General features: G+C 37.4%; 1 protein-coding gene across 1 annotated transcript in view; it reads left to right on the top strand.

Moving 5' to 3' along the window:
* Nucleotides 1-26,035, top strand: part of ANTXR1 (ANTXR cell adhesion molecule 1) — a 246,853-nt gene that overhangs the window by 35,986 nt on the left and 184,832 nt on the right. The window contains exons 4-6 of the mRNA XM_059079800.2: nucleotides 22,369-22,450; nucleotides 23,011-23,044; nucleotides 24,576-24,655. Coding sequence (XP_058935783.1) covers nucleotides 22,369-22,450; nucleotides 23,011-23,044; nucleotides 24,576-24,655 — 196 coding nt within the window. The remainder of the gene's footprint in view (nucleotides 1-22,368; nucleotides 22,451-23,010; nucleotides 23,045-24,575; nucleotides 24,656-26,035) is intronic.

Here is a 26,035-nt window from a genome sequence, read left to right as displayed (position 1 = left end):
TTCTTTGAACCACAGGGGCCACTTTTCCCAAGGGCCAGAAATATGGTGGCTTTCTTAGCTTTTAGGCGACATCCCAGGCTACTGCCATGTGACTGAGGCCTACCCTCAGATTAAAGCCACGAGGGAAATGAAGAAAAAAAATTTGGAATTCATCCTTGTATGGGTTATTTCTCCAGGTTTTAACTCTCCAATCCACCTGCATTTTTTGCTTTTCAGAGTTTTGTTGTGTTTGCTTTTTTCATTTTGTCCAGACTTTTTATTATAATCCACAAAAGAGGTAGCCTATAGCAAGCCTGCTATTGCTTCAGTTCTACAGATAAGGACACTGAGATTCAGAGAGCTTAGATGACTTGCTAAGATCAAAGAATAAAAATGGCAGAACTGGTATTCTGATTATGGATTCTGGATTCAGTCCAACATATGGCTTTTGCATCATATCATGTTGCTCTTTCAACATTTCTTAGCTTCATCAACGACTGAAAAATCTTAAGTTTTTTAGGTTTCCTCATTAGCATAATAAAGGATTAATGTTCATTTAAGTACTAATAGAATAAATTATTTTAGTGTTAACTACTGCACATGATTCCCTAAAAACTCCTTGGATAATCTTTTTCCTGATCTTAATCAAAATACTTCAAATGTTTCATCATTTGCAAATGAGATCATGTCAAGCAAGTCCAACTCTTCCTTTAAAAGAAAACAGGAATAGATATTCAGTTTAATCAAATGCATTTTTGGTATCTATTGAAGTCATATTTTTCCTTTGACCTACTAATACAGAGAAATGCATTACAAAAGATATTTTAATATTGGGCCATATGAATATCTGGTTACACTTGGTTGTGATATATTATTATTTTGATATAACTGAATGCTGTTTTCTATATTTTATTCAGAAATTTAACATCAGTATTAATAATTATGAGTGGGCTGCTATTGTCCTTTTTATGACTACCTTTACTTACAGTACTTTTTATAATTTTTTTCTTACATTTAGTTTATTACTTCTAGAATTAATCCGATGTATGGTATGAAGCCAAGATCCATCTTTTTTCTCCAAGTGTTTAGGTAGTTTTTCCAACACCATTTACTGGATAATCCTTTACTACCAATTTGAAAAGTTAAACTTTTTCGTAGACTTGTGTTACATTGTTACTATATTGATTTGCTTTTTTTTTGCGGTGCGCGCGGGCCTCTCACTGTTGTGGCCTCTCCCGTTGCGGAGCACAGGCTCCAGACACACAGGCTCAGTGGCCATGGCTCACAGGCTCAGCCGCTCTGCGGCATGTGGGATCTTCCCAGACCGGGGCACGAACCCGTGTCCCCTGCATCGGCAGGCGGACTCTCAACCACTGCACCACCAGGGAAGCCCTGATTTTCTTATGTAAGGATATATCACTTCTCTTTTACATCCCCCAATGAGGTTTTGATATTTTCTTCAGCTCAGTCTCATACAGTGTTCACTAAGTTTATTCCTAGACATTTTAAAGTTTTGCTTCCATTGTGAATGAATTTTTTTTCTGTTGTATTTTCTAAACTATTGTTCACTATAAAGCAATTAACCTATAATTTGGGATCCATGGGCTTTTATTGAACTCCATAAAATTATTTTTAAAAATTTGCAAACCAGGGAGATTGTAATTTGCAACAGAACAGGCCTATGCCCCCTGAACAGTTAAGAAATACTGGCTTGGGGGAAATGATTGCTGTGTAGATTTATTTCTTATCCCATCATTTTAGTGAAACATTATATTAATTCTAATATTTTTCCAGTTAAGTTTGGAGTGGTTTTCTAGTAAGATGGTTATATTATTTATAATTAGTGTTAACTTCTGTCCTCTTTTCTAATATTTATATCTTTTATACCTTCTCAGGTATCTTGGGTTGCTTGTTTTTTTGATATTGAGTTGTATGAGCTATTGGTATATTTTGCATATTAACCCCTTGTCAGTAGCATCGTTTGCAAATATTTTCTCCCATTTCTTAGGTTTTCTTTTCAGTTTGTTGATGCTTTCCTTCAGTGTGCAAAAGCTTTTAAGTTTGATTAGGTCCTATTTGTTTATTTTTGGTTTTATTTAATCTACCTTGGGAGATTGATCATAGAAAACATTGGTATGATTTATGTCTGAGAATGTTTTGCCTATGTTCTCTTCTAGGAGTTTAATGGTGTTATGTTAATTAGGTCTTTAAACCATTTTGAGCTTATTTTTGTATATGGTGTGTCTTCTTGGGTATCTTATTACATTGGCTAAAATTTTCAAACTTTAATGGAACTTGTGTTTCACAATTATGTACTTTATTGGATATTGACTTCATAGAGTTTTTTATCTACTATATTAAGGAAAGATTCATCAACTGCAAGTTTATTAAAACATTTTTATCTGAAATGTTAGTTTCATTAAATGCCCTTTTGTCATAAAAAAATAATTATATCTTTCTTTTATTTCCTTTGCCCTATGTGAAAATTTCAAATCAAAAAATTTCCTGATGTGAAACTAACCTTAAATTCCTGAAATAACTTTTATTCATCATGGTTTGCTCTTTTATTATATTTCTGGATTTGATTTAATATAAACCTAAATATATCATTTATTAACATTTAATATTAAGAATATTCAAGAGTTTTATTTTATACTATCTTTGTCAGGCTTGCAATAAGGATTGCACAAGTTTAGAAAAATGAATTGGCAATCTTTTCATGTGCTATGGAATATCTAAAATAATACAGAAAGTGTAAGTTTGTTCAAGGTTTAATACATATCAGAGGAAAGCCAACTAAGCCTAAACCATTATTAAAGAAGTTATTTGACAGTTATCTCAAAATATTGTATGACTATTGTTATTATCGTATTTACCACCTTGAGAAGTGGTAGAAATTACCAGTGTGTTGATATTTTAATTTTATAACAATACCTTTTTAATTTTCAAAATCTCTTCTGTATCTGTGGTTATATCCCTTTTCCAACATTCATGTAAAGTATTTTTGTCTCTTATTACCCCATTCAAATTACTCAGTGGGTTCTCTCTTAGATTTATTCATCAGTTTTCTTTCGTATAATTGTTTTGCTTTATGATATATTACTTTATTCTTTTACTATTATTAATTCCTTCCTTTGGCTTATCTTTTATTTCATCTTTTTATGAATTGAAATTCATTATATTTTATTATTTCTCGTTTAATAATAAAAGCTATTATGAATATGAATTATACTCTAAATCTCATCCTTATTGAATCTCATATGCTCCAACATGTACTGTTCTCATTATTGTTAATTTCTAAATAGTTTATATTTATAATTTTAGATTTGATATTAAATTATTTATAAAATATTTCACAATTTCCACATGATTTTTTGTTTTTTATATTTTTCTCAATTTCTAGTGTCATTGCATTTTTTCAGAAAATATGGTTTATATAATTTCTACTTTTTTAATTTATTAATTTTTGTTGGTGGCCTAATATAGGAATAAATTTTACTTATCATTCATGGATGTTAGAAAATATGTATACATTGATGAATAAAAAGTTTCATATAAGAATATATTGATTAAATTTATTAAATATTTTATATTTTTGTTTACTTGATCTGTGAAGACAGAGAGATATTTTCAAACTTTCCACCATGACTGTTTGAATTTTCAATACATTGCCTTATCATTTACACTGTATTATTTACCTCACATGTGTTTTTATTATGGAATATATTTCTAATCAATGTAAAGTAAACTTTATCATCTTTAATGCTTTTTAAGTCCTTTGTCCAAAAATATTATAAACTTAAAATTTTTTTGTATTTTCTTACTATATCTTTGCCCACCCATTTAGCTTTTACCCTTGCTTGATATTTTAATATTCCACCATTGATTTGAAAAGTATAATTTGAAAGAGTATAATTTAATTCTTATTCTAGTAACAGTTCCCAATGGATGCTTATCTTTATAATGGCAAGAATTAAATAATATTTATTTTTCTCCTTGCTCAATTTATTAAGAAATATTTGCATTATGTTTCATAAGTGTGTACACATACACACACTTATACATATTTCCTTTCTAGTATTTGAAGTCTTTTTTAAATTTATTTTTAAAATTTCTCAGTTAGCTGAGTCTTTTTTCAGGTAAAATTTTTCTGAGGGATATGTGAATATTAAGCTTTCTAAGTCCAACTTATTTGAGAATTGTTGTTATTCACCTTCAGGTAAATATTTTAATTGAACTTTAATTATAAATTTCTTATATCCTGACTATCTTTTCCCCTAAATTTACTAGAGACAGTGATACAATGTCAACTTGCATGCATTCTGTTCTATTTCACATATAGAAAAAGGAGAGATTCCAATTTAGTACATTTCTCCTTTGTTTTCCCCTCTTGAATACTTGTAAAATAATTTTTTCTTTGTCTTTGGAATTAAAAAAAAAAGTCAAGAGAGTATATTTTGGCCCAAGGCCATCCATTAACTTTGTATAATACTTTGTATAGGACTTGAGCCATTCCATCTGACAATTTAATAAACTTCTTTGGCTTAGGAATTTTTTTTCTATTATTTCTTTTATTATTACTTTTCTTCTGTCTGTTCATTGGGTTCTTGAATCTACCCAAAATCTCTTTTATACTGTATTATAAGTACAATTTTTTAATGTCTACCATTTTTCTTTGAGTTCTTGGAGAATGTTTCATTCTGGTTCAGTCATTCACCAATTTAAGTTGTTTTGTTTTTGTTTTTGCAGCATTCGCCTTACTGTTCACTGTTTCCATTGCTTTTTAAAAAAATTGTGGTAAAATATACATACTATAAATCATAACACTTTAACCATTTTTAAGCATACAATGTGGTGGCAGTAAGTTGTGCAGCCATCACCACTATCCATCTCTAAGACTTTTTCATCATCCCAAACTGAAACTCTCCCCTGTCCCTGGCAACCTCTATTCTACCATATATCTCAATCATTTTGCCTGTTCTAGGTACTTCATATAAGTGGAATCATATCATTTTTGTCCTTTTGTCTGGCTTATTTCACTTAACGTGTCTTCAAGGTCCATCCATATTGTAGCATGTATCAGAATTTCATTCATTTTTAAGGCCAGAATAATATTCCATTGTATGTATATACTGCATTTTGCTTATTCATTTATCTGTCAATGGATGGTTGAGCCTGTTGTGAATAATGCTGCTATGAACATTAACGTGTAAATATCTGTTCAAGTCCCTGGTTTCAATTCTTTGGGGCATACACTAGAAGTGGGACTGATGGATTATATAGTAATTCTGTGTTTAATTTTTTGAGGAACCATCATACAGTTTTCCACAGTGGCTGCACCATTTTACAGTCCTACCAACAATGCATAGGGATTCCAATTTCTCCACATCCTTATTGATACTTATGATTTTCTGGTTTTTTAAAAATTGAGGTAACATTGGTTTATAACATTATATAAGTTTCATGTGTACAACATATATTTCTACTTCTGTGTACACTACAGCATGCTCACCACTAAAAATTTAGTTTCTATTCATCACCATAGTTGACCCTCTACCCATTTCACACTGCCCCCCAACACCTTCCCCTCTGATAACTACTCTGTTCTCTGTATCTACATGTTTGTTTTTGTTTGGTTTGGTGTATTCACTTATTTTGGTTTTCTGTTTGGCTTTCAGATTCCACATATGAGTGAAATCATACAGTATTTGTCTTTCCCCATCTGACTTATGTCACTTAACGTAATACCCTCAAAGTCCATCCATGTTGTTGCAAATGGCAGGATTTCATCTTTTTATGGCTGAGTAGTATTCCATTGTGTGTGTGTGTGTCCATTCACCCATTGACAGGCACTTAGGTTGTTTCCATTTATTGGCTATTATAAATAATGCTATGATGAATATAGGTGTACATATGTCTTTTCTAATTAGTGTTTTCATATTCTTCAGGTAAATACCCAGAAGTCAAATACCTGGATCATATGGTAGTTCTTTTCTTAATTTTTTGAGGAAACTTCATACTGTTTTCCATTAGTGGCTGCATGATTTACATTCCCATCAACAGTGTATGAGGGTTCCCTTTTCTCTGCCTCCTTTCCAACACTTTTTTTCTCTCGCCTTTTTGATAATAGCCATTCTAACAGGCATGATGTAATATTTCATTATGGTTTTCATTTGCAGTTCCCTGATAATTAGTGATGTTGAACATCTCTTCATTTTCCTGTTAGCTATCTGTATGTTTTCTTTGGAAAAATGTCTATTCAGGTCCTCTGCCCATTTTGAAATTGGGTTGTTTGGTTTTTTTTGTTGTTGAGTTGTATGAATTCTTTATGTATTTTGTATAATAACCCCTTACAGATATGAAGCTTTTTAGTTTGATGTCGTCCCATTTGTTGATTTTTGTTTTTGTTTCCTTTGCCTGAGGATACATGCTCAGAAAGATATTGCTAAGACCAATGGCAAAGAGCATACTGCCTGTGTTTTCTTCTAGGAGTTTTATGGTTTCAGGTCTTACATTCAAGTTTTTAATCCATTTAATCTGTTGGGGGTTTTTTTCCTTTATAACAGCCATCCCAATGGGTATGATATAGTATCTCACTGTAGTTTTAATTTGTATCTCCCTAATGATTAGTGATGTTGAGCATCTTTTCATGTGCTTATTGGCACATTCGTATATCTTCTTTGGAGAAATGTCTGTTCAAGACCTTTGTCCATTTTTTAGTTGGGTTTTTTCTTAATTGTCATTAAGTTCTAAGAGTTCCTTACATATTCTGGATATTAATCCCTTATTAAATATATGATTTACAAATATTTTCTCCCATTCTGTGGGTTACCTTTTCACTCTGTTGATAGTGTCTTTTAATGCATAAAATTGTTTAATTTTGATGAATCCAATTTATCTATTTTTTTTCCTTCTGTTGCCTTGCACTTTTGACTTTATATTTCAAGAAAACATTGCCAAATCCAATGTCATAAAACTTTTCCCCTTTGTTTTTTCTAAGAGTTTTATAGTTTTAGCTCTTACATTTAGGTCCTTGATCCATCTTGAATTAATTTTTGTTTATGGTTTGAAATAAGGTCTAATTTCATTATATTGAAAATGGATATCCAATTTTCCCAGCATCATTTGTTGAAAACACTGTCTTTGCCCTCATTAAATGGTTGGCACCCTTGTTGAAAATCACTTGACCATATATGCAAAGTTTTATTTCTGGGCCCTCTATTCTGTTCCTTTGGTCTATACATCTGTCCATATGCTATTACTGTGGCTATGTACCAGTTTTGAAATCAGAAAGTATGAATCTCCCAACTTTTTTTCTTTTTCAAGATTGTTTTGGCTATTTAGATTCCCTTGAGATTCCATATGAATTTTAGAATAAGTTTTTCTGTTTCTGTCATTGGAATTTTGACAGAGATTGCATTGCATCTGAAGATCTTTTTGGGCAGTACTGTCATCTTAACAATATTAAGTCTTCTGATTCATGAACATAGACTGTCTTTCCATTTATTTATGCTTTCATTAATTTCTTTCATCAATGGTTTATAGTTTTTAGTGCCATTGTATTTTTTAACTGATGAATATCTTTCAACCCAATGAATATTTTTCTGATCCTGAATTTTTCCTTGTGTTTGTGGGAGGCACACCCTGTTATTGTGTTAGAGATGATATATCTTTATCATGAATATGAATTAGAATTGTTTTATGTGTTCTCCTGTTTTTTATATGAGTTGCTTCAAAGGGAAAATTTTCTCAACTTACTTAAATTGGTCCTTTCTTTCCATCTTATGAGAATTTTCCTTAATAGAGTGACTCAAAAGAGGAACAACTAGGTTTTTCAGGACTGGGATTTGGGATGAGTTCTGTCAGAGATCATGTAAATTTTTGTTGAAAATGTGAAGATCACAGGAAAAGAAGATGGTAAAATTTATATGTAGTGTAATTTTTTCTTGAAAAAAGTAGAGATCTAGTAGTGTATCCAAGGTAAGGAGGAAGCTTATGCCAAAGGAAAATGGTGAATTGTAGATGTTAGATCACTGTGTTAAGAACCTATCATACCACCACCCACAGGCTTTTCTCCTCAGGTCACAGAATTCCAGGCTGGTAGGTCCTTCCCTCATCCTGATCTCAGCAGCTCTACATCTTGCAAGAATTCTTCCAAGTGTCTGGCATATGTATGGCACCCTTACCAATTTTCCGGCAATGAAAAACATTTGCCCCTGTCATACTTGTTTAGCTGTTTCTACAGCATTTTTGAAAGAAAAGGGGAGGTTAAAAAGTGTAGACCCAGATCACTACTTTTAACTGGAAGTTTCACCTTTCTTCTAAACTTTGCAAGATGAAAAAAACAAAGCATAACGAAACAACTATGGGTCAAAGAATTAATATGTCTTATCCAACCCACTGGCCTCACTTCACTGCTAAGAAAATCCTTCTCAGAGAGATTGAATTATTTGCCTAAATTCATATAAGTAGTCAATGACAGTAGAATTTTTTTTAACTCACAAAATTAAAATTTTTAAATCCAGTGAGTTTTTTTCTACTACATTCCATAGCTTACCCAATTTACTGTATTTGTATGCATGCTGCTGTCTTTTGTTTCTCATCTGTGGAATAATTAAATGGTAGCAACCACTATATATATGTGCAAATGCATAAATACATATGTATTTGTGTATATATAAATATATATATAATATATATACTCTTTTATTAATGGTTTATTATGTACCAATAACCTAGAATACTTTTTTCAACTATAAGAAGAGAAAATGATAATACCTACCTTGTAAGGTTGTTATGGGAATTATATTATTTATTATGTTTTATGTAGATGGGGATACTGAGTCAGAGAAGGCTCAAAGCCTCCTTGCCATAAAAGTGAAGGAACCTGGATTTGAGCCTGGGAACCATGGCCCCAATGTCCACACTCCTAATCACTGTGCTATAGGGTTTCCCACAATTTTACTACTATATACACTTTTAAATTAAAAACAAACCTAAGCATACACAACTCACCACCCCAAACCCTCTAACTTCTTCCAGAAAGCAATTCCCTGAAAGCATGTGCCCTCTACGTTTTATCTTTGTGGCCTTTTAATGACGTCAGCTTGGATATACTCCTCGCAAAAAGGTACAGAAGTAGGATCAGTATTTTGCAGATGGGGTTAAGAGGTTAAGCATCTTGCTTACTGGTTTTAAGGAGTTGAAGTAAAAGCCAAGAACGCTTGGCTCAAACTGCTGAGTGGAAACCAAGAGACCACACTTCTCTATCCCTCTCAGTCAGCCTTTGGTTTGGTTTGAAGAGTGTGGTTTTGCCATCAGTATCACAGGGGAAAATGACATATTTTGAACACATCACTTGATTCCTGGAGAAGAAAGAATACAGGCTGTCATTACCAAGAGACATAGTTCTAAAAGCTTTTTCTAAATTTAAAAATAACAAGAGAGAAAAATAGTTTTCAGATACTTTGTGCTTGAAGGCCTCTGGATTCATTCCATTTTAAAGTACCATTCATTCAGGTACAAGAAGATTTAATGGCAAAATTAGGAGAAATGGAGGGGAGCATTTATTTATTCTCTTGTCCTGTTGATGGAGAGAGAATATCATGGGGTCTGAGTCTATGTGAAAGGTCCTTACCTCTCTGTGCCTCTGTTTCTTCATCTGTAAAATAAATAATAATGATCAGCCCTACCTCGTAGAACTGTTGGAAGGATTAGCAATGCCAGGCACATAGTAAATGGTGTTGTTACACTTGTGGTTGTTAGGGTCTTAACAAAGAGCTGAGGAATCGCCGTCACTCCTCCTGGACACACTCCACTCAAATCATCACAGCATAGCCAAGAATAATTCAGAGTGAGTCCCCAGCTCTCCCTGCCTCACACCCTTCTCTGAAGTTTTTAACCGTTGGCCAGTCTATTCCTGTATAGAGGAGCATGGATAGAAAAGACTGCTTTAGCATGAAGTCAGGTAAAAAGTTATTGTTTCCTTTGCCTAATGGTTCTAGAAAGACTTCCTCCAGACAGGAGCACACAGGAAATGTCTCTAGAGGAAGTTTGTCTAAGGGCTTCTCATATTGCATTTCAATGATGGTAAAAAGAACCCACCTTGAAGCAATTCGGCGGGTCTGGGAACAGACTGAGATGTGTGAGAGTAGAGTGTGGTCCAGTGTTTCTCACACTGTCCCTCTGGAGGACCCCTGTTAGTAGAAGAAAGTACCCAGGGGCATAGCCCTGAGGCCCTAGGGTAGAGTTTGAAGTGGCTCATCAAAAGCAAGAATTTTCTTCAACATCCTTTCATCTTAAAAATGACGATCTTATTTACAAAGCAGAAATAGAGACACAGACATAGAGAACAAAGGTAAGGATACCAAGGGGGAAAGGGGGGTGGGATGAATTGGGAGATAGGGATTGTCATATATACACTATGGATACTATGTATAAAATAGATAACTAATGAGAACCTACTGTATAGCACAGGGAACTCTACTCAATGCTCTCTAGTGACTTAAATGGGAAGGAAATGCAAAAAAGAGGGGATATATGTATACGTATAGCTGATTCACTTTGCTGTACAGTAGAAACTAACACTATAAAGCAATTATACTCCAATAAAAATTTTTTTTTAAATTACTAATACAAAAAAATGCATGTGCATTTGTATTCTATTCTATAATACACCAATGCTTGATTTTTAATGAAAATCATGTGGAGTCCTTTCTCAAATTTTGGAGTACAATTTATGCCCCAGGAAAAATAAATTATATATATACATATACACACACACATCTTCTGTGTCTGTGTCCAGTACATTGTCCTATACCAAGTTTGGATGCCACAGATGTAGTAGAGACAACACATACTTTGTATCAGGACCAGCCTGGGTTCTAATCTGGGCACCACCAGCATGTGCATGTTCTTCACTTCTATGAATCTGTTTTTTCAAATGTATAATGAAGATGACAAACATCATATGGTGTTGTTGAGAAACTTCATGAACTAATATGTGGAAAGAGCCTAGCAGAAATCCTGGCAAAGCATAGATACTCAGGAAATGTTACTTTCCTTCCTCACCTACTATGCTTCATGTGGCACATACATATATAAAGGATAAAATCTGACAGAAGAGCATCCAGAAACATTCTTGTCTAGATGAAGCCAGCAAGTCAAACTTCAGAAATAATGGAGTCCAACGATGGTAGAGTTCTCATATTCAAAGCTAGATAGACACAACCAACAAATTTTCTGTGACCTAACCATAAAAAACACCACTATTGGTCAACATCAGGCCTGTCCATCACCTCCTAGCCTCTTGGCCTCCAGTGTGGGGACTGGAGCCTTAGATTTAGTGCTGCCTTTGATAGGCTCAGAACGGCTCCTCATGGACTGCAGTTCAGCCTTTGCTACTCACTCTCAACAATTTTTTAAAATACTAAATATTCTAAGTATAACAAAAGCATACCAAAAAAAGGATAGTAAACACTCATGATCCACCACCAAGCTTATGAAATAAAATGTTACAGGTATTGACCACCCCCCCTTTCTCTTTCCTTACCAGAGGTATTACTATCCTGAATGTGGGATTTGTCATTTTAATGACTGTTGTATATTTTTACATGCCCATGAATAATATATTGTTTCATATTCAACTTTATAATAAATTATCATATGGCATGTATTTTTCTTGAACTTGCTTTTTACACGTAACATCATGTTTTTGACATTTTTTCTGTGTAGATACATGTAGCTACACTTGGTTCATTGTAACTAATGTATACTTTCTGTTGCATTGCATTTTATTGTGATAATGTACCACCATGTACTAATCTATTCTCTTATTAATGGACAGTTAGTTTCTAACTTTTTGCTGTTATAAACAAAGTTGCAATGAACATTCTTGTACCTGTCTCCCAGACAGGTGGGAAGTAAGATTTCTCTTCTATAGCGATATATAACTAGGGATTGAATTGCTAGGTCTTCGGTATGTGAATATATAACTTAATCAGGCATGATTTAATTGTTCTCCAAAGGGGCTGCACCAATTTGTAATCCAATTAGAGATTTATAAGAGTTTTCATTTACCCAAATGCTACCAACATCTTGTATGATCTCCCAACTTTTCTCAAATAGATGTGCACACATTTGACTTGTGGGTTGGATTATCTGGTGTGGACCTAGTATACTCCTACCTACCCCCACCTCCAGCCCAATATTGTTCCAAAGTGTGATAAGGAAGTCCTATCTTTGGAGAGAAGTGTAGCCTTCTCCAGCCTGACCAAAATAGCAAACTCTTGTCTATCATCTACCCTAGAGCTGTCTGCTTCAGCTTCCATCTGAGAAGGTGACCCTGGACTCATTCTCTGTTGCACAGGATTGGTAGAGTGCCACTCTATCCTATGCCCTTCCAAACACTCCTTGTGGTCAGCAGTACTAAGCTCAAGTATATCAACCTGACCATTTTAGATGCCACCAGCACCAGGTGAGACCTAGTCCCTAGTGAACTAAGAGGAGCATGGACCTAAAGGTTCTCATGGGATAAAGATACATATTTGCGCAATCCTGACTATGGAGCCTACTTTCTTTCCACCATTCCCATCTCCTGCAAAGTATGACTCAACTAGGGGAAAGTTTTAGTGATGGCAAAGGTCTTACAGGGATTTGTTTCAAAAGCCAAGTGCTGCCATAGGAAACTGCATGGTGAAAACCACTGCACAAATGAGTATCCAACCAAAATAGAGTTGTGTACAGAGGAGTTTGTTTGGAAAAATTCGTCACATTGCCCTGTGATTAATCCATTGTTCCTGTCCTTTATGCCAGCTTAGGACAGCTTGGGAATTTGGAAATTACTTGATGGGCCCCTCTTAGTGAACTTTGGTTACTGGTCTGCACTTGACCCTGTGTCACATTGTGGACTACTGCTGTCTGCCAAATGTGGCTTCTCCAGTTCCCAGCAGATTCCCAGGTTCTATTTCTGTTTCAACCATTGGTCCCCACATAAAATCAGATGCAGGACTCTGAGCTGGAAGGAAGCTGGTAGATCTTATAGTTCCACACCTTCACTTTACATTTGAGAAATCAAAGGTTGACATGTGTCGGAAGTGGCAGAACTATGATTCGATCCCAAGTCTATCTTCCTCCAAAATCCATGCTCTTGTGAATGGCACTGAAGCCATGGGAAGAATGAGATTGCCTTGTAAGACAGTGTAGGTGTAAGAACAAGGGGATCTGGGTTCTGGGGCACTCCAATCTTTAGAGTTCTAGGAGAGAAGGAAAAGCCTACACAGAAATATGAGAGAGAACAACTGATGAGGGAGATGGAGAGAGGATGCTGTGATGGGAGTCAAGAGAAGAAAGCATTTTAAATTGACAGGGAGGTTAACCGTGTCTGATGCTGTAAGAGGGTGAGTAAGAGGAAGCCAGAGAAGTGACCATTGGATTGGGAATATTGAGATCATTGGGGACCTTCACAAAGCCCATTTCAGCAGAACTGTTGAGACAAAAGTCACTGCAAAATAGGTTAAAAGGTGAGGGCTTTCAATTTTCAATTGAGGGGTAATGACATTTTTAGCCCTTTTGTTTGCAAAAAGCACCCCAAATCAGGAGAAGGTAAGACAAAACCACAAATTTGAGGAAATCAAGAAATATTTAACCATAAGAACACCACAGATGAGGACAGAAAGAATACAGGGAGTGGCAAGTGATGGAAGCAGTCAGATGTAATCCTGAAGAAGAGATACTGAAGAGGAACTAGCCTTGTAGCCTTACAGAATCTTGGAAAGCTCAAAACCTGGAACTGTCAGATATTGCAGAAGGCAAGGAAGGGTTACAGGGTGAAGACTGGACTATGTTTAAAAGTTTATCTAAGGATCTTTTCAACCTTCAGAACTACTCGCCTCCGCTACAATTTGAAAATTACCCCTTTTCCAGCTCCACCAGAAAAGAGAAGTATGTTCTCTGGCAAAATTAAACAAGAATGGTTTCCTGGATGGACACCAGGCATGGGAGATTATGGAGACGTGCATAACAAATGTTGCTACTTCCAACCCTCCCCTTTGTCAATTCCAGAACTAACACAAAGGAAAGAGTTTGAAAACTACTTCTCTGTAGAAATAAGTATTTCAGAGGGGGAATAAATGCTCATACATTGATATTTGAGGGTCCGCAATGAAAAAATTCTGTTGACAAAAACTGATCATCCACCAACTGGCATACCCCACCATTCACACAGAGCTTCCAACAAGTCTTAGTCTCGCTCATCTGCTCTGAACAGATGTATAGTCAAAGATCACTTCACATTTGAAATCTTTACCAGGAAAAATTAGGAATTGAGTACTCTTTTCAAGAAGTTGTGTTTTGAAGAGAAATGCATTGAATTTGTCAATAGCTAGAGGGAGATGTGGGGTCACAGAAGATTTATTTTGTTAAGATGAAAGATACTAGAGTATATTTATATGCTGGTAATCATCTCCAGTATTTTTCTTCCTGACTTGAAACAAATGTGTAGTCACAAATATTTAGAAAAAAGCCTTTTCAGTATGTCTGCTTCTAGTTAGGATGTAGAGGCATATGAAAAACCTTCATTTGCATGGTCAACCAGAAAAGTCCAGACAAAATAAAATTCATATGTTCTTCTGGGGCTAGCAGACACACAGGAAGCACTGATGAACTGAATTAGAGAGAAACAAGCCCTATAGAGCTGAGCAGAGATCTACAGAAACTTCCATACTTGGAGGTGGATGCCTGATCTGGCTAGGGAAATTAGAAACGTAGGCCAGCCATGGATAGAGACTTTTCAGGCATGAGGAAAAGTCAACTGAGCCTTAGACAACAATGTGTGCCAGAGGGATGGATTATCTGCAAGAGCCCCAATGAAAAAAGAAATTTCTTAGCCTAATAATTCTTCCCTCTCACCCACACCTCTTCATTTTTCCAAGAAAGTAGCAGTGGTGGACTTGTTGAAAAGCAGAGAGAAATCACTTAATCCCATGGATGCTTGGAGTACTTGGATTCTGGAGTCCTAAGGTTAAACGAAATTATCTGAAGCTGTACCTAACTCCCTCCCACCTCAAATACAGGAAAGATCACAAAGGCAGGGCAGGGCAGAAAGATGGGACTTCGGCCAATAACACTCTAGGGAATACACTGTAATTAAAGCTGTGTTCCAACCGAAAATCAGCCTAACTCAAGGGAGAATCTAAATATTCAGCCTCCCACACCAGCTTACAAAGATAAAAGGCTTACGCTCTGCAATGAGTCAACAAAACAAGTCAATATTATACCTAAGTTTCCACTGATTTTTAAAAAATATACGATGTGTGAAATACAAATTAAAAGGTTGTGAGACATGGGAAGAGTAAATGTAATCCATAACCAAGAAAAAAACACAGTAGTGGAAGCAAACCACAAATGACTCCATTATTGGAATTAGTAGACAGGGATTTTTAAACAACTATTATAAACCTATAAAGAATTTACAGGAAAAGGTGAATATAATGGAGGAAAAACATGGGATATCCGGGAAAAAAAAGAAAAGAAAACCGAGTGAAAACTGTGGACTGAAGTTTTTCTGCAGAAAATGGATTAATGAACTTAAAAACACATTAATAGAAATTATTTAAACTGAAAGAGAGAAAGGGAAAAGATGGGGGTGGTGATGAACCAGATCCTATTATTTGTGGGGTAACATCAAGTGATCTAATATATGGGTAATTAGAATACCAAACATGATGTTCCACACACGGATTCAAGAAACTGAAAGAACCCCAAACAGGACAAATACAAAAAAAATAATAATAATATCCTAAGTACATCACAGCTGAATTCTTGAAAACCAGAATAAGGAAGGAATCTTAAAAGCAGTCCAAGGGGGAGGGAAAAGACATATTACAGAGAAACAACAATGAAAATCACTTACTTTTCACCGGAAAAAAAACCACATGCAGTCCTGAAGACAAAGGATCAATCTCTTTAAAGAGATAAAAGGGAAGAAAAGTCGATTTTGAACTCTGTATCCAGTGAAAATATCCCTAAAATTGAAGGTGAAATTAAGACATTTCTAGAAAGAAAAAAAAGCTAAGAGAATCATCACCAGCAAATCTGCAAAATAAATAAATAAATGCTAAAAGAATTCTTTAAGCAGAGAAAAAATGATACCAGGTGTAAACTAAAGCTACGTAAAAAGGGAGAGTACCAGAAATGGTAACTATTTTCTTAATTTCATAAAAAGACGATTATTTAAGACAGAAACAATTAACAATACAGAAACAACACTGTATTTTGGAGTGAATTACGTATACAGAAGTAGAATATGTGACAGCAATAGCACAAAGGATGAGAAGGAATTACAAGGAAGTATAATATTAAAGGGTTTTTCCATTATATGAGAAGTGGCATAATATTAACTTTTGGTAGCCTGTCATAAAATAAGGATAAATCTCCATACAGCAACTGCTAAAATGAAATGAAAGGGAGGATATTACTATAGATCCTACAGATATTAAAAGAGAATAAAGGAATATTAAGAACAAAGTAATAGAAATAAATTCAACAATTATACTGGAAATTAATAAATACCTGCGCATGTTACTGTATATGACTTATACCTCACTTTAAAAAAATATAGCAAAGAATCTTTGGTTCAACTTGCATCATATTGGCCTATTCTTTGGTAAAAATCACAAAGAGGACATGATTTCTATACATGATAAAAAAATGATCAGGGTTGGTTGTGGGACTTCAAGACTCCAAAGTAACAGCAAAAATGTCTTTAATTAATCTTTGCTATTCTGTTCTGTTTACTTCATGTTTTTTGTAGTCAACCCTGGAGCGCTGAGACATCTGGAAATATTGTGAGTGTAGCATTAGTGGTTAACAATGATGTGTGTTTACTGTATAGTTGAGGCTCCGAAGCCAAAAACTCCAGGACATTTGAGAAAAGTCAATTCCACAGAAGCTGTTTTACTAGGAGGCAAGTGGACAATGCAGAGCTGATGTTGGGTTTTGGGGGGCGGGTGGAGGTTGTTTTTATAGACTGAAAATGTGGTAGATATTGCCTAACCCCAAGGAGGATTTTGCAGTAGGAGCGTCGCTGGGCTACTTGGGGTAAAAAGTTGTTCAAGTGCTTCTTGACGTGCTTATGTGCATTTATCCTTTAATGTTTTCATCAGCAAATATTAAAATGTCACAATACAACTGGAATCCCAGAAAGTTAACTTCAAGAAGTTTACAGGGCTTCCCTGGTGGCGCAGTGGTAGAGAATCCGCCTGCCGATGCAAGAGACACGGGTTCATGCCCTGGTCCGGGAAGATCCCACATGCCGCGGAGCGGCTGGGCCCGTGAGCCATGGCCGCTGAGCCTGCGCGTCCGCAGCCTGTGCTCTGCAACGGGAGAGGCCACAACAGTGAGAGGTCCTCATACCGCAAAAAAAAAAAAAAAAAAAAAAAGAAGTTTACAAAACTTCCCAGGGCAAGAGAAAACCCTACAGACACTGTAACTGATTCTCCCTGCTTCCTACCCCTACAAACCAGCGTAGTGCTGGTTGCATGGTGTGTGCTCAATAAATAGTTGTGGAAATGAATGAATGGATGGATGGATGCATCCAAACTGGAGTCATTCATTCAACAACAAATTACTCTATGTCCATCATTAAGTGTCACGGGGGTTGCAAAAGGAACACAAGACATAGGGCCTGAAAACCCTTAACGAAACCACCAAGGAAAAGAGGTGACTCTTTAATAGCGGCCTGTTTTCATAGGACTCCCAGACTCTCATTTCCCAGGAAGATAATATTTCATTTGGTAGTAACCAAGTCCTCAGAGAGGAGAGCTTCTTATCGCCCCCTTTAAAAGATCTTTCTCCCAATTTTCTTTCATTTCTAAGAGAGCATTAAAAAAATACTCTTTATTAATAGTCCTATTGTTCCAGAATTAAAATGGACCCACAATTTCCATGAAACCATCTGTTTTGTTTGCTTAGATGTTGTAGGAACATAGAGAAGGGGCATGGAGTAGGGAGGTGGGGCCGTAAGTCATCTGACCTTTTACCAAGGAGGGTGGTATAAGGGGAGTGTGACCACTGCTTGGGACTAGTGAGCTCATCATATCTTGCCAGACACAAAGTATCAAGGATAAGGACAGTTTCCAAAACAGCCTTTGCTTGTTCTGGTACCAAAAAATAGAAAGCTCAAGAAAATACTTGTAAAAGAAAGGAAATAGGCTTAGAGAAAACACCCCAGTTCCCAGACTTTTTTTGGCAGGGAAAAAATACAGAGAAGCCAGGGAACCTTTTCCACAGCCCCATTGTGCCTTTTTATAGTCCTCTTTTTAAAGTTTTAGTCTTAACACAATATTCCAATTATAGTGTTACCAAAATGTTCTAAACCTCACTAGTCAATGACCTAGTCAAACATAAGGGACTTCCCTGGTGGTCCAGTGGTTAAGAATCCGCCTTCCAATGCAGGGGATGTGGGTTCAATCCCTGGTCGAGGAACTAAGATCCCACATTCCGCAGGGAAACTAAGCCCATGCACTCTAGAGCCCACGGGCCACAATGAAGATCCCGTGTGCCGCAACTAAGACCCAAGGCAGGTAAATACATAAATAAATAGATTTTTCAAATGACCAAAGGTAAGACCACATTTACTTTTTTTTGTTCACATTTACTTTTGATGCCCAATCTCTACCCCCCTAATTGTCAGAAATTAGCCCCCAACCCCATAATGCCCCTCAGCTATACCGAAGGGTTTCAGGGTTGCCACCTCTGTGTGCTCAGGAATAAACCTCAGTTTTCCTGTCCCAGCCTCACCCCCATGCCACCTTGTTTGCTATTATCCTCATGAAACCGCCAACCTGCAGGGCAAAGTTGCCCTCTGCCAGGTGACTGCTAATGCCACCCTCCCCCTCCCTTTGGTGGCCTCAGTTGGGGACTCCGTTTTCATCTTTAACCCTCCTTCTAAGGCATAGATGTATGCTCTTTCTCATTACCAAACGATAGAGTTGAAATTAAACTATGGCTTTTAATGGAATTTACTAAAATTGGGGGGAGGGGGTATGTAATGAGGTACAACACAGAGAATGGTCTACACATGGACCCAGACCTGCCCTACAGTCAATTACTACCAGGTCAGCTCCTGCCTGGCCACCGTCCACATGGCCAATGAAGCTTATTTCCTCCTCCCACCTCTTCAGCAAATATTTGTTGAATGTCTATAATGTTCCAGGTACTATAGCAGACACAGAAAATATAGTGGAGACCAAAACAGACATGGCCCAGCCCTGATGGAGTTTAAAGTCTAGAACTGAAACAAATGAAGAAACTGAAGTGAACAGATAATCACATAATCAAATATCATTAGTTATAAAATGTCCTAAGTGCTATAAAGCAACAATTGTGGGGTGCCATGTAATTGAGGGAGCTAATTTGAATTGGGGAAGTCAAATGAGGCTACTTTGAGCAATTGATATTTAGGTTGGGATTGAAGACTGGGTAACAATTAGCCCAGTGAAGAGCTGGGCAAGGAGCCTCCCCAGTCCCCAGGCAGCAGTGACTGCATGTGTGAAGGATCTGCTGGAGAAAGGAGCTTAGGAAGACCAGTAGGAGTCAGGTGAAGGGAGTGGTAGCAGAGTGGTACAAGATAAGGCTGTCAAGGAGGCAGAGGATCCATTGCATGAAGGCACTTGAAGGTCATGGTGAGGATTTGAGGTTTTATCCCAAGTGTAATTAATCAGTGGCTGTGAAGGGTTTTGATCAGGGGAGTGAATGACATGTTTTGATCCATATTTTAAGAACACTGTGGCAGCCATGTGGAGATTGAATGCTGGAGGGGTGAGAAGGCAGTCAAAAGACTGCCAGTGACTTTCCCAATGGTCTAAGTAAGAAACGATGAGTTCCCAGACCATGAGGTTGGCAGAAGAGATGAAGAAGTGTCAGTTTCAAGGTATGTTTAGAGCACGACCGATGGAATCTAATGTTAGATTACGTACAGGAGCAGGAGAGAGGAGAGTCAAGGTAGGAGGGGGGTCAAAGAAGGCTTCTGGTTTCTGATTTGGGCAGCTGGGCCCATGGTCTTATATCTGGGTACTCATAAGACAAGCAGAGAATAATCAGTACATTTCCCAAAGTCTGAGTTACTTGGTCTTAAATATTCCACCTAAGAAGCATCAGCATCCTGGGCCAGGGACAGGCTCAGGCTAAACTCTTTTCAGTTTGTCTTTTAAAACCTCCAACCTGGCAATCAAGTCTATAATAATAATGACTAAGAGTAGGGCATCTGGGTTGAAATCGCACCTTTGCCACTTAGTAGTGGAGGGGCTTTGGGCAACTTTCTTAGCCTCTCTCTCTGTGACTCAGCTGAGTCACAGAGTCCTTATCTGTGAAATAAAGATAATATTAGTATCTACCTCAAAGAGCTATCATAAGGCATTAGTAAATTAATTACATGTATTTTTCAAACAGAGCTTGACACAGTATAAGTACTCAGGTGGTGTTAAACATTGCCATTGCTCTTCATTAATTCAAGTTTTACTGAAAACTGCCCACTGTCTCATGCTGCTTGGCAAAGTACAAAGCCGGGCAGATTTTTTTTGGATCAGGTAGATTTGACCTCAAGCCTCTGCCCTCCTACTTAACTAACCTCTCTGAACCCAAGTTTTCTTATCTATAATATGAGGGCAATAATACCTACCTTGAGTGGTCATTGTGAGGATGAAATCAGAAATCTTTGTGTAGGGTCTTGTATCTAGTGGATGCTCAGTGAACATGAGGTTCTTTCCCTGCTCAAAAGAAGTTTCCCCACTTAATTTATTTTTTTTTTAATTTTCTAACAGATCTTTATTGGAGTATAATTGCTTCACAATACTACTGCATTAGGTTCTGTTGTACAACAAAGTGAACCAGCCTTATGTGTACATGTATCCCCATATCCCCTCCTTCTTGAACCTGCCTTCCACCCTCCCTATCCCACCTCTCTAGGTCATCGCAAAGCACCGAGCTGATCTCCCTGTGCTATGCGGCTGCTTCCCACTAGCTAACTTTTACATTCGGTAGTGTATATATGTCGATGCTACTTTCACTTCGCCCCAGCTTCCCCCTCCCACCCTGCTGTGTCTGGTCTTTGTTGTGGCATGCAGGATCTTCATGGAGGCATGTGGAATTCTCTCTAGTTGTGGCGTGTGGGTTTTCTCTCTCTAGTTGTGGCATGTGGGCTCCAGAGTGTGTGGGCTCCGTAGTTTGTGGCACGTGGGCTCTCTAGTTGAGGTGCATGAGCTCAGTAGTTGTGGCACGAGGGATTAGTTGTCTTGAGGCATGTGGGATCTTAGTTCCCCGACCAGGGATCGAACCTGCATCCCCTGCATTGGAAGGCGGATTCTTTTACCACTGGACCACCAGGGAAGTCCCTAGGGTGTTGCACCTTTTATTGACTTTCTATTGCCATGCAATTTCACAACTCTGTAGGCCTAGAAGATAACATGTAGAAAATTGATAGTAGTCCCCACTTAATTTAAATTGTGCATCTCCACTCTCTGCCCCTAAAGAAACCCCAGAGTGAGGAGGGTAATTTCAAATGCTTTATGGGCTTATTCATGAATGAAGTTCATATTCTTTTTCAGAAACTACATTTTCTTGCCCTTTTCAGCACAGTATGAAGCTATTTAATTGACAGGAACATGAACATGGACATCTTACATCTCTGAGGGAATGGTCCACAAAGATTCTAATTGGTCCTCAATCCTTCACATTTCCCACTGCCATCGGACCCTTTCCCAATACCATAACCCACTTCCTCTTCCTGCCCCAGTACCACCTTGAGCAATCAAAGTAAGAAAACATGGGCACCAGCCCACAGAAAACACTCTTGGTCGTCCTAGAAAGCATAGATTGCCTGGGTCTTTATTTTCAAAGCTGACTCCATGGTTTTCTCTGGCACAACTCTTCTGGTGGCAGCTTGCTCCAGACGCTTGCCCCTCCTGCCTGCGGTCCTTGTGGTGGCCTTGCCCTGGGTTCTTAGTACCCACCTTTTTCTGTCTCACATGAGCCCTTTGCATCTTGATATAAAGTCGCCCAAGAAGACAAGTCTTAAGGCGCGTTTCCAACGTAGAATGAAAACTTGGTCCTGTTCAGGGAATGGAAATTTTTCACCTGCACATGGAGATTCCTTTCCCTCAATCCTTGAGGGACGTGTCCTTTCCCTCAATCCTTGAAATCTCACTTATTCTACGCTGTGGCCGACCCTACATGGATAATTTACTAGAAAGACTTTCCTGCTGATAGGGTTTTGGGGGACTGTTTGGGCAACATAGACTATCCAGGAAGATAAGAAGACTAAAGCATGTGACTATCAACAGCAAAATAAAAAAATTGGTCTAATAAGACTAACAGGGTGTCTTTGGATTTCAGGGAACAGATCCGTCAAGGCCTAGAAGAACTCCAGAAAGTTCTGCCAGGAGGAGACACTTACATGCATGAAGGATTTGAAAGGGTAATTTTAAAAGAGTTTTAAACTCCAAAAAAGATTGTGATGTGGAAACATCAACACAGGGATGGCTGATGAGATGAGACACACATATTCAAGGAACTGAGTAACACCCAATGGCAAGAGTGAAAACAATTTTCCCATAAGTGTGTACACGATAACTCCATCCAAAAGAGCCGAATAAATGAAATTCCTTCCTCCTTCCCTGACACTGATGAAGGGTCTCTTAGCTAATGCTTGGCCAGCACTCATAATCATGCCACACACAAGTCCTCTCTAATCCCAAGGTAACATTTTCTATATATTTCTTCAGAGGTTGAGACAGAATTGCAGTGACTTCAGTCTTAAGCAAAACAAGTCCCAGTCTATGAGAGGAAAGATATTGATCCAGGGTAACTTCAGATGAACATCATGCATTGATATTTGAGTGAAACCTGGGTGAATTACATAAAGAATCAAGACTGACCCAAGACTGTGGATCCAACACCAGAGATCACTGCTGACTATGGCATTTGTAGTAGCAAACAGTGGCTATATGTCTAATGGCTCTTTCATATGTTTTCCAGGCCAGTGAGCAGATTTATTATGAAAACAGTCAAGGTAAGAGTATATTCCTAATTACCATTATGAATTATTTAACTTTTCTTCTGTGTTTCCTTCTGAAAAAGTGCCTCAGTAATTTCATGTTTGAAAAGACACAGGATATTGCCTCTAACCCTTAAACACACACTTCATCACAGAGAAGGAATGCACAGAAAGATGGCACGAATGAGGTCAAATTCTACTGTCCTGATGATTCCAAAAAAAAAAAAAAAAGTTATGTAAAAGTAATTAAGATCTCATTATGGGCTACAGTCTGTAATGCTCATGAACAGTTTTGCATGTTGAATTCATTAAGTTAATAAATACTTGGAGGGGTTAGCAAAGTCTTGGATTTTTATGTCAAATTTAATTTTCTTGTCCTTCTCTGAGCTCCAAGTCTCTTCATTGCTGTGACTGGATATGATTTTAGATTAAGATAACAGTTTGGCTTAAACTTTCCTTCATTGAAGTGGAAAGAAGGGAATAAAATATACTTAATAGCATGCTTAGCACAGAGAAATAATATTTATTATTATTATAATTTTAACTATTATTACTACCCCGTCTTTCATGGGTAGCATTTCTTTATCTGAAGCTAATCTCTTAAAAGAGATTCAGTATTAGAGTGGGGATTTTTCTCCCAGGCCTGTAGAGGTATCCACATCCTCTTTTCACTCTAAACTGCAACAAATAGGTCAGACCTAATATCAACAGCAACATTTGTTATTATAAAGACACCATCAATATTACTGGAAGTTTCAAAATCACTGAAAGAATTCTAGTAGGTTTTGCCAACTGCAAGACTAATACTTCCAGTCAGCTTATAAATCATGATGACTGTTACTCTTTGCCAAACTCTTCAAGGGATGTTGCATATGTGGTCAAGGACAGCATGCGAGAAGGACCCCTGAAAGGCCCAGGTGGTCGAGTTTGCCCAATCATGTGGACTGTTCCTAGGAAATAGTCATGTTTGATTCATTGTAGCTACTCCCAGCTATCAGTCCAGCAACCATTTCACCAGGTTTGGCCTTTTTTTTTTTTTTTTTTTAATTGTGTTTTTGTCTTACTGAGTTGTTTTTTTTTTTTTTTTTTAAAGTCTATTTATTTTGGCTGCTTTTGTGTCCTTTGTTGCGGTGCGCAGGCTTCTCATTGCGGTGGCTTCTCTTGTTGTGGAGCACGGGCCGCAGGCTTCAGTAGTTGTGGCTAGCGGGGTTGGTTGCCCCGCGGCATGTGGGATCTTCCCGGACCAGGGCGTGAACCTGTGTCCCATGCATTGGCAGGCAGATTCTTAACCACTGGGCCACCAGGGAAGCCCTGGCCTTTTTTTTAAGATAAGACTTGGAAACCCAGAAACAAAACATATTCCCCCTTAGAGTCTGTCCCACATTCTTCTTCGTGCCTGAGGTACTTGCAGTCCAAAGAAAAGTTGCTGATTCTCACAATACTGACCTTGGGTGGTGGAGCTGCGAAGAGACAGACTCCCAGGGCTGAGAGGGGGTTTCCCTTCGTGCAGCGGGATGAACTGAGTGGGTCTGTGTTGTTTGAGCAGGATACAGGACAGCCAGCGTCATCATCGCTCTGACTGATGGGGAACTGCATGAGGACCTCTTCTTCTATTCAGAGAGGGAGGTAAGCGACGGCCCGGCCTATGTCTGACATGGAAACGGCGCTTTTTCCTTCTGAAATGGGCTGCAGTCTTTCCACTCGGGCAAAATGTTAAGTGTTCTTTGTAAAGTCCCTGGATAAAATAGTGTCCCATATGTGAAAGATAATAACAAGAACTCATTTTTAAAGTGAATCTTCATGTCTCACACCTGGTAGGTATTTTTCCCTTTTCCACAGATTTGCATATTACTCTGTGTTTTATGGGACAAAATATATCTGCCATGCCATTCTCGAAAGCAGTGTTGAAATACCATATATAACTTTTCAACAAATCCATTGGTACTATTTTTCCTTCATTTCTACTAAAACCAGGAGGGAAAAGAATTACTTGAAATATGTGAAAGCCAATTTTGTCAAAATGTATTAATCACTGAAATTCTTCCTCTAAGAACCAAAGCGGAACATTAATTGGGGAAAAGTAAATTGTAATCTCTCCGTCAGTATTTCTTTTTTCCTTTTCTTTATGCCCTTACAAAGCACTCCTTAAAGCAAGTGAAGGAATCATCTCTAAATGAAGCTTTCAGTTTATAAAGAGATTCAGAAAAAGAGGTTTATCTAAGAGTTGAAAAGTGATGTTTATATTTAGGAAATTCTTTCCTTTCAAATTTCACATTTGAGCTATATGTATATGTGGCCCCAGGAAACCAGTTTACCATAGGAATGTACTGAAGCCTCATTAGTGACAAAGGCTCATTCAGGCCAAGTTAGAAAGAAGCACAATAAGGAAAAAGACAGGCAGTGATGGAGAGAGATGCTAGCCTCTGGAAGAGGAATCAATCAGAGAATTACACTTATCTCAAGGTCTTGACTATTATTTAATTTAAGTTCAGCTTCCACCGCAAGCAAGAAATTGATAATTCATTCATTCATTCAGTGCTAACTGAGAGCTTGGGCTGTACGGGCACTTCGCTAGACACTAGAAACACACTGGTAAGACACAGTTGCTGCCTTTATGGGCTTTACCGTGTCATAGTGTTCAGCTTTTTGAAGCCTCTGTTGGCAAAGGGCATGAGGAAATTAAGTAGATAAATGCATTACTGACCCCCTAACTTGTACAAAATTTACAAGGGGGAAACCCACAAGTAAATATGACAGAGGCCCCTTGAGCATCCAGGAAATAATATATTTCTATACTCTACGGTAGAAACTGACTGTATAATGGGAATGCAAAATGGCTTATTTGAATGCTAAACAACGGTCAACTAAAGTAAAAACCCTAATAAGGAAATAACTGAATATAAAATAAATGATAGGTGTCAGAGGTTTAAAGTAGAGGTTAGTAGAAAAGAATTTTAGGTATGGCACACACAAACTTGGAAAAACATTTTCAGTGCCAATGCCAAT

The sequence above is a fragment of the Kogia breviceps genome, chromosome 11 (genome assembly GCF_026419965.1).
Source record: "Kogia breviceps isolate mKogBre1 chromosome 11, mKogBre1 haplotype 1, whole genome shotgun sequence".
NCBI classification, from domain to species: Eukaryota; Metazoa; Chordata; class Mammalia; order Artiodactyla; family Physeteridae; genus Kogia; species Kogia breviceps.
This window is presented reverse-complemented; position numbering and strand designations above follow the sequence as displayed.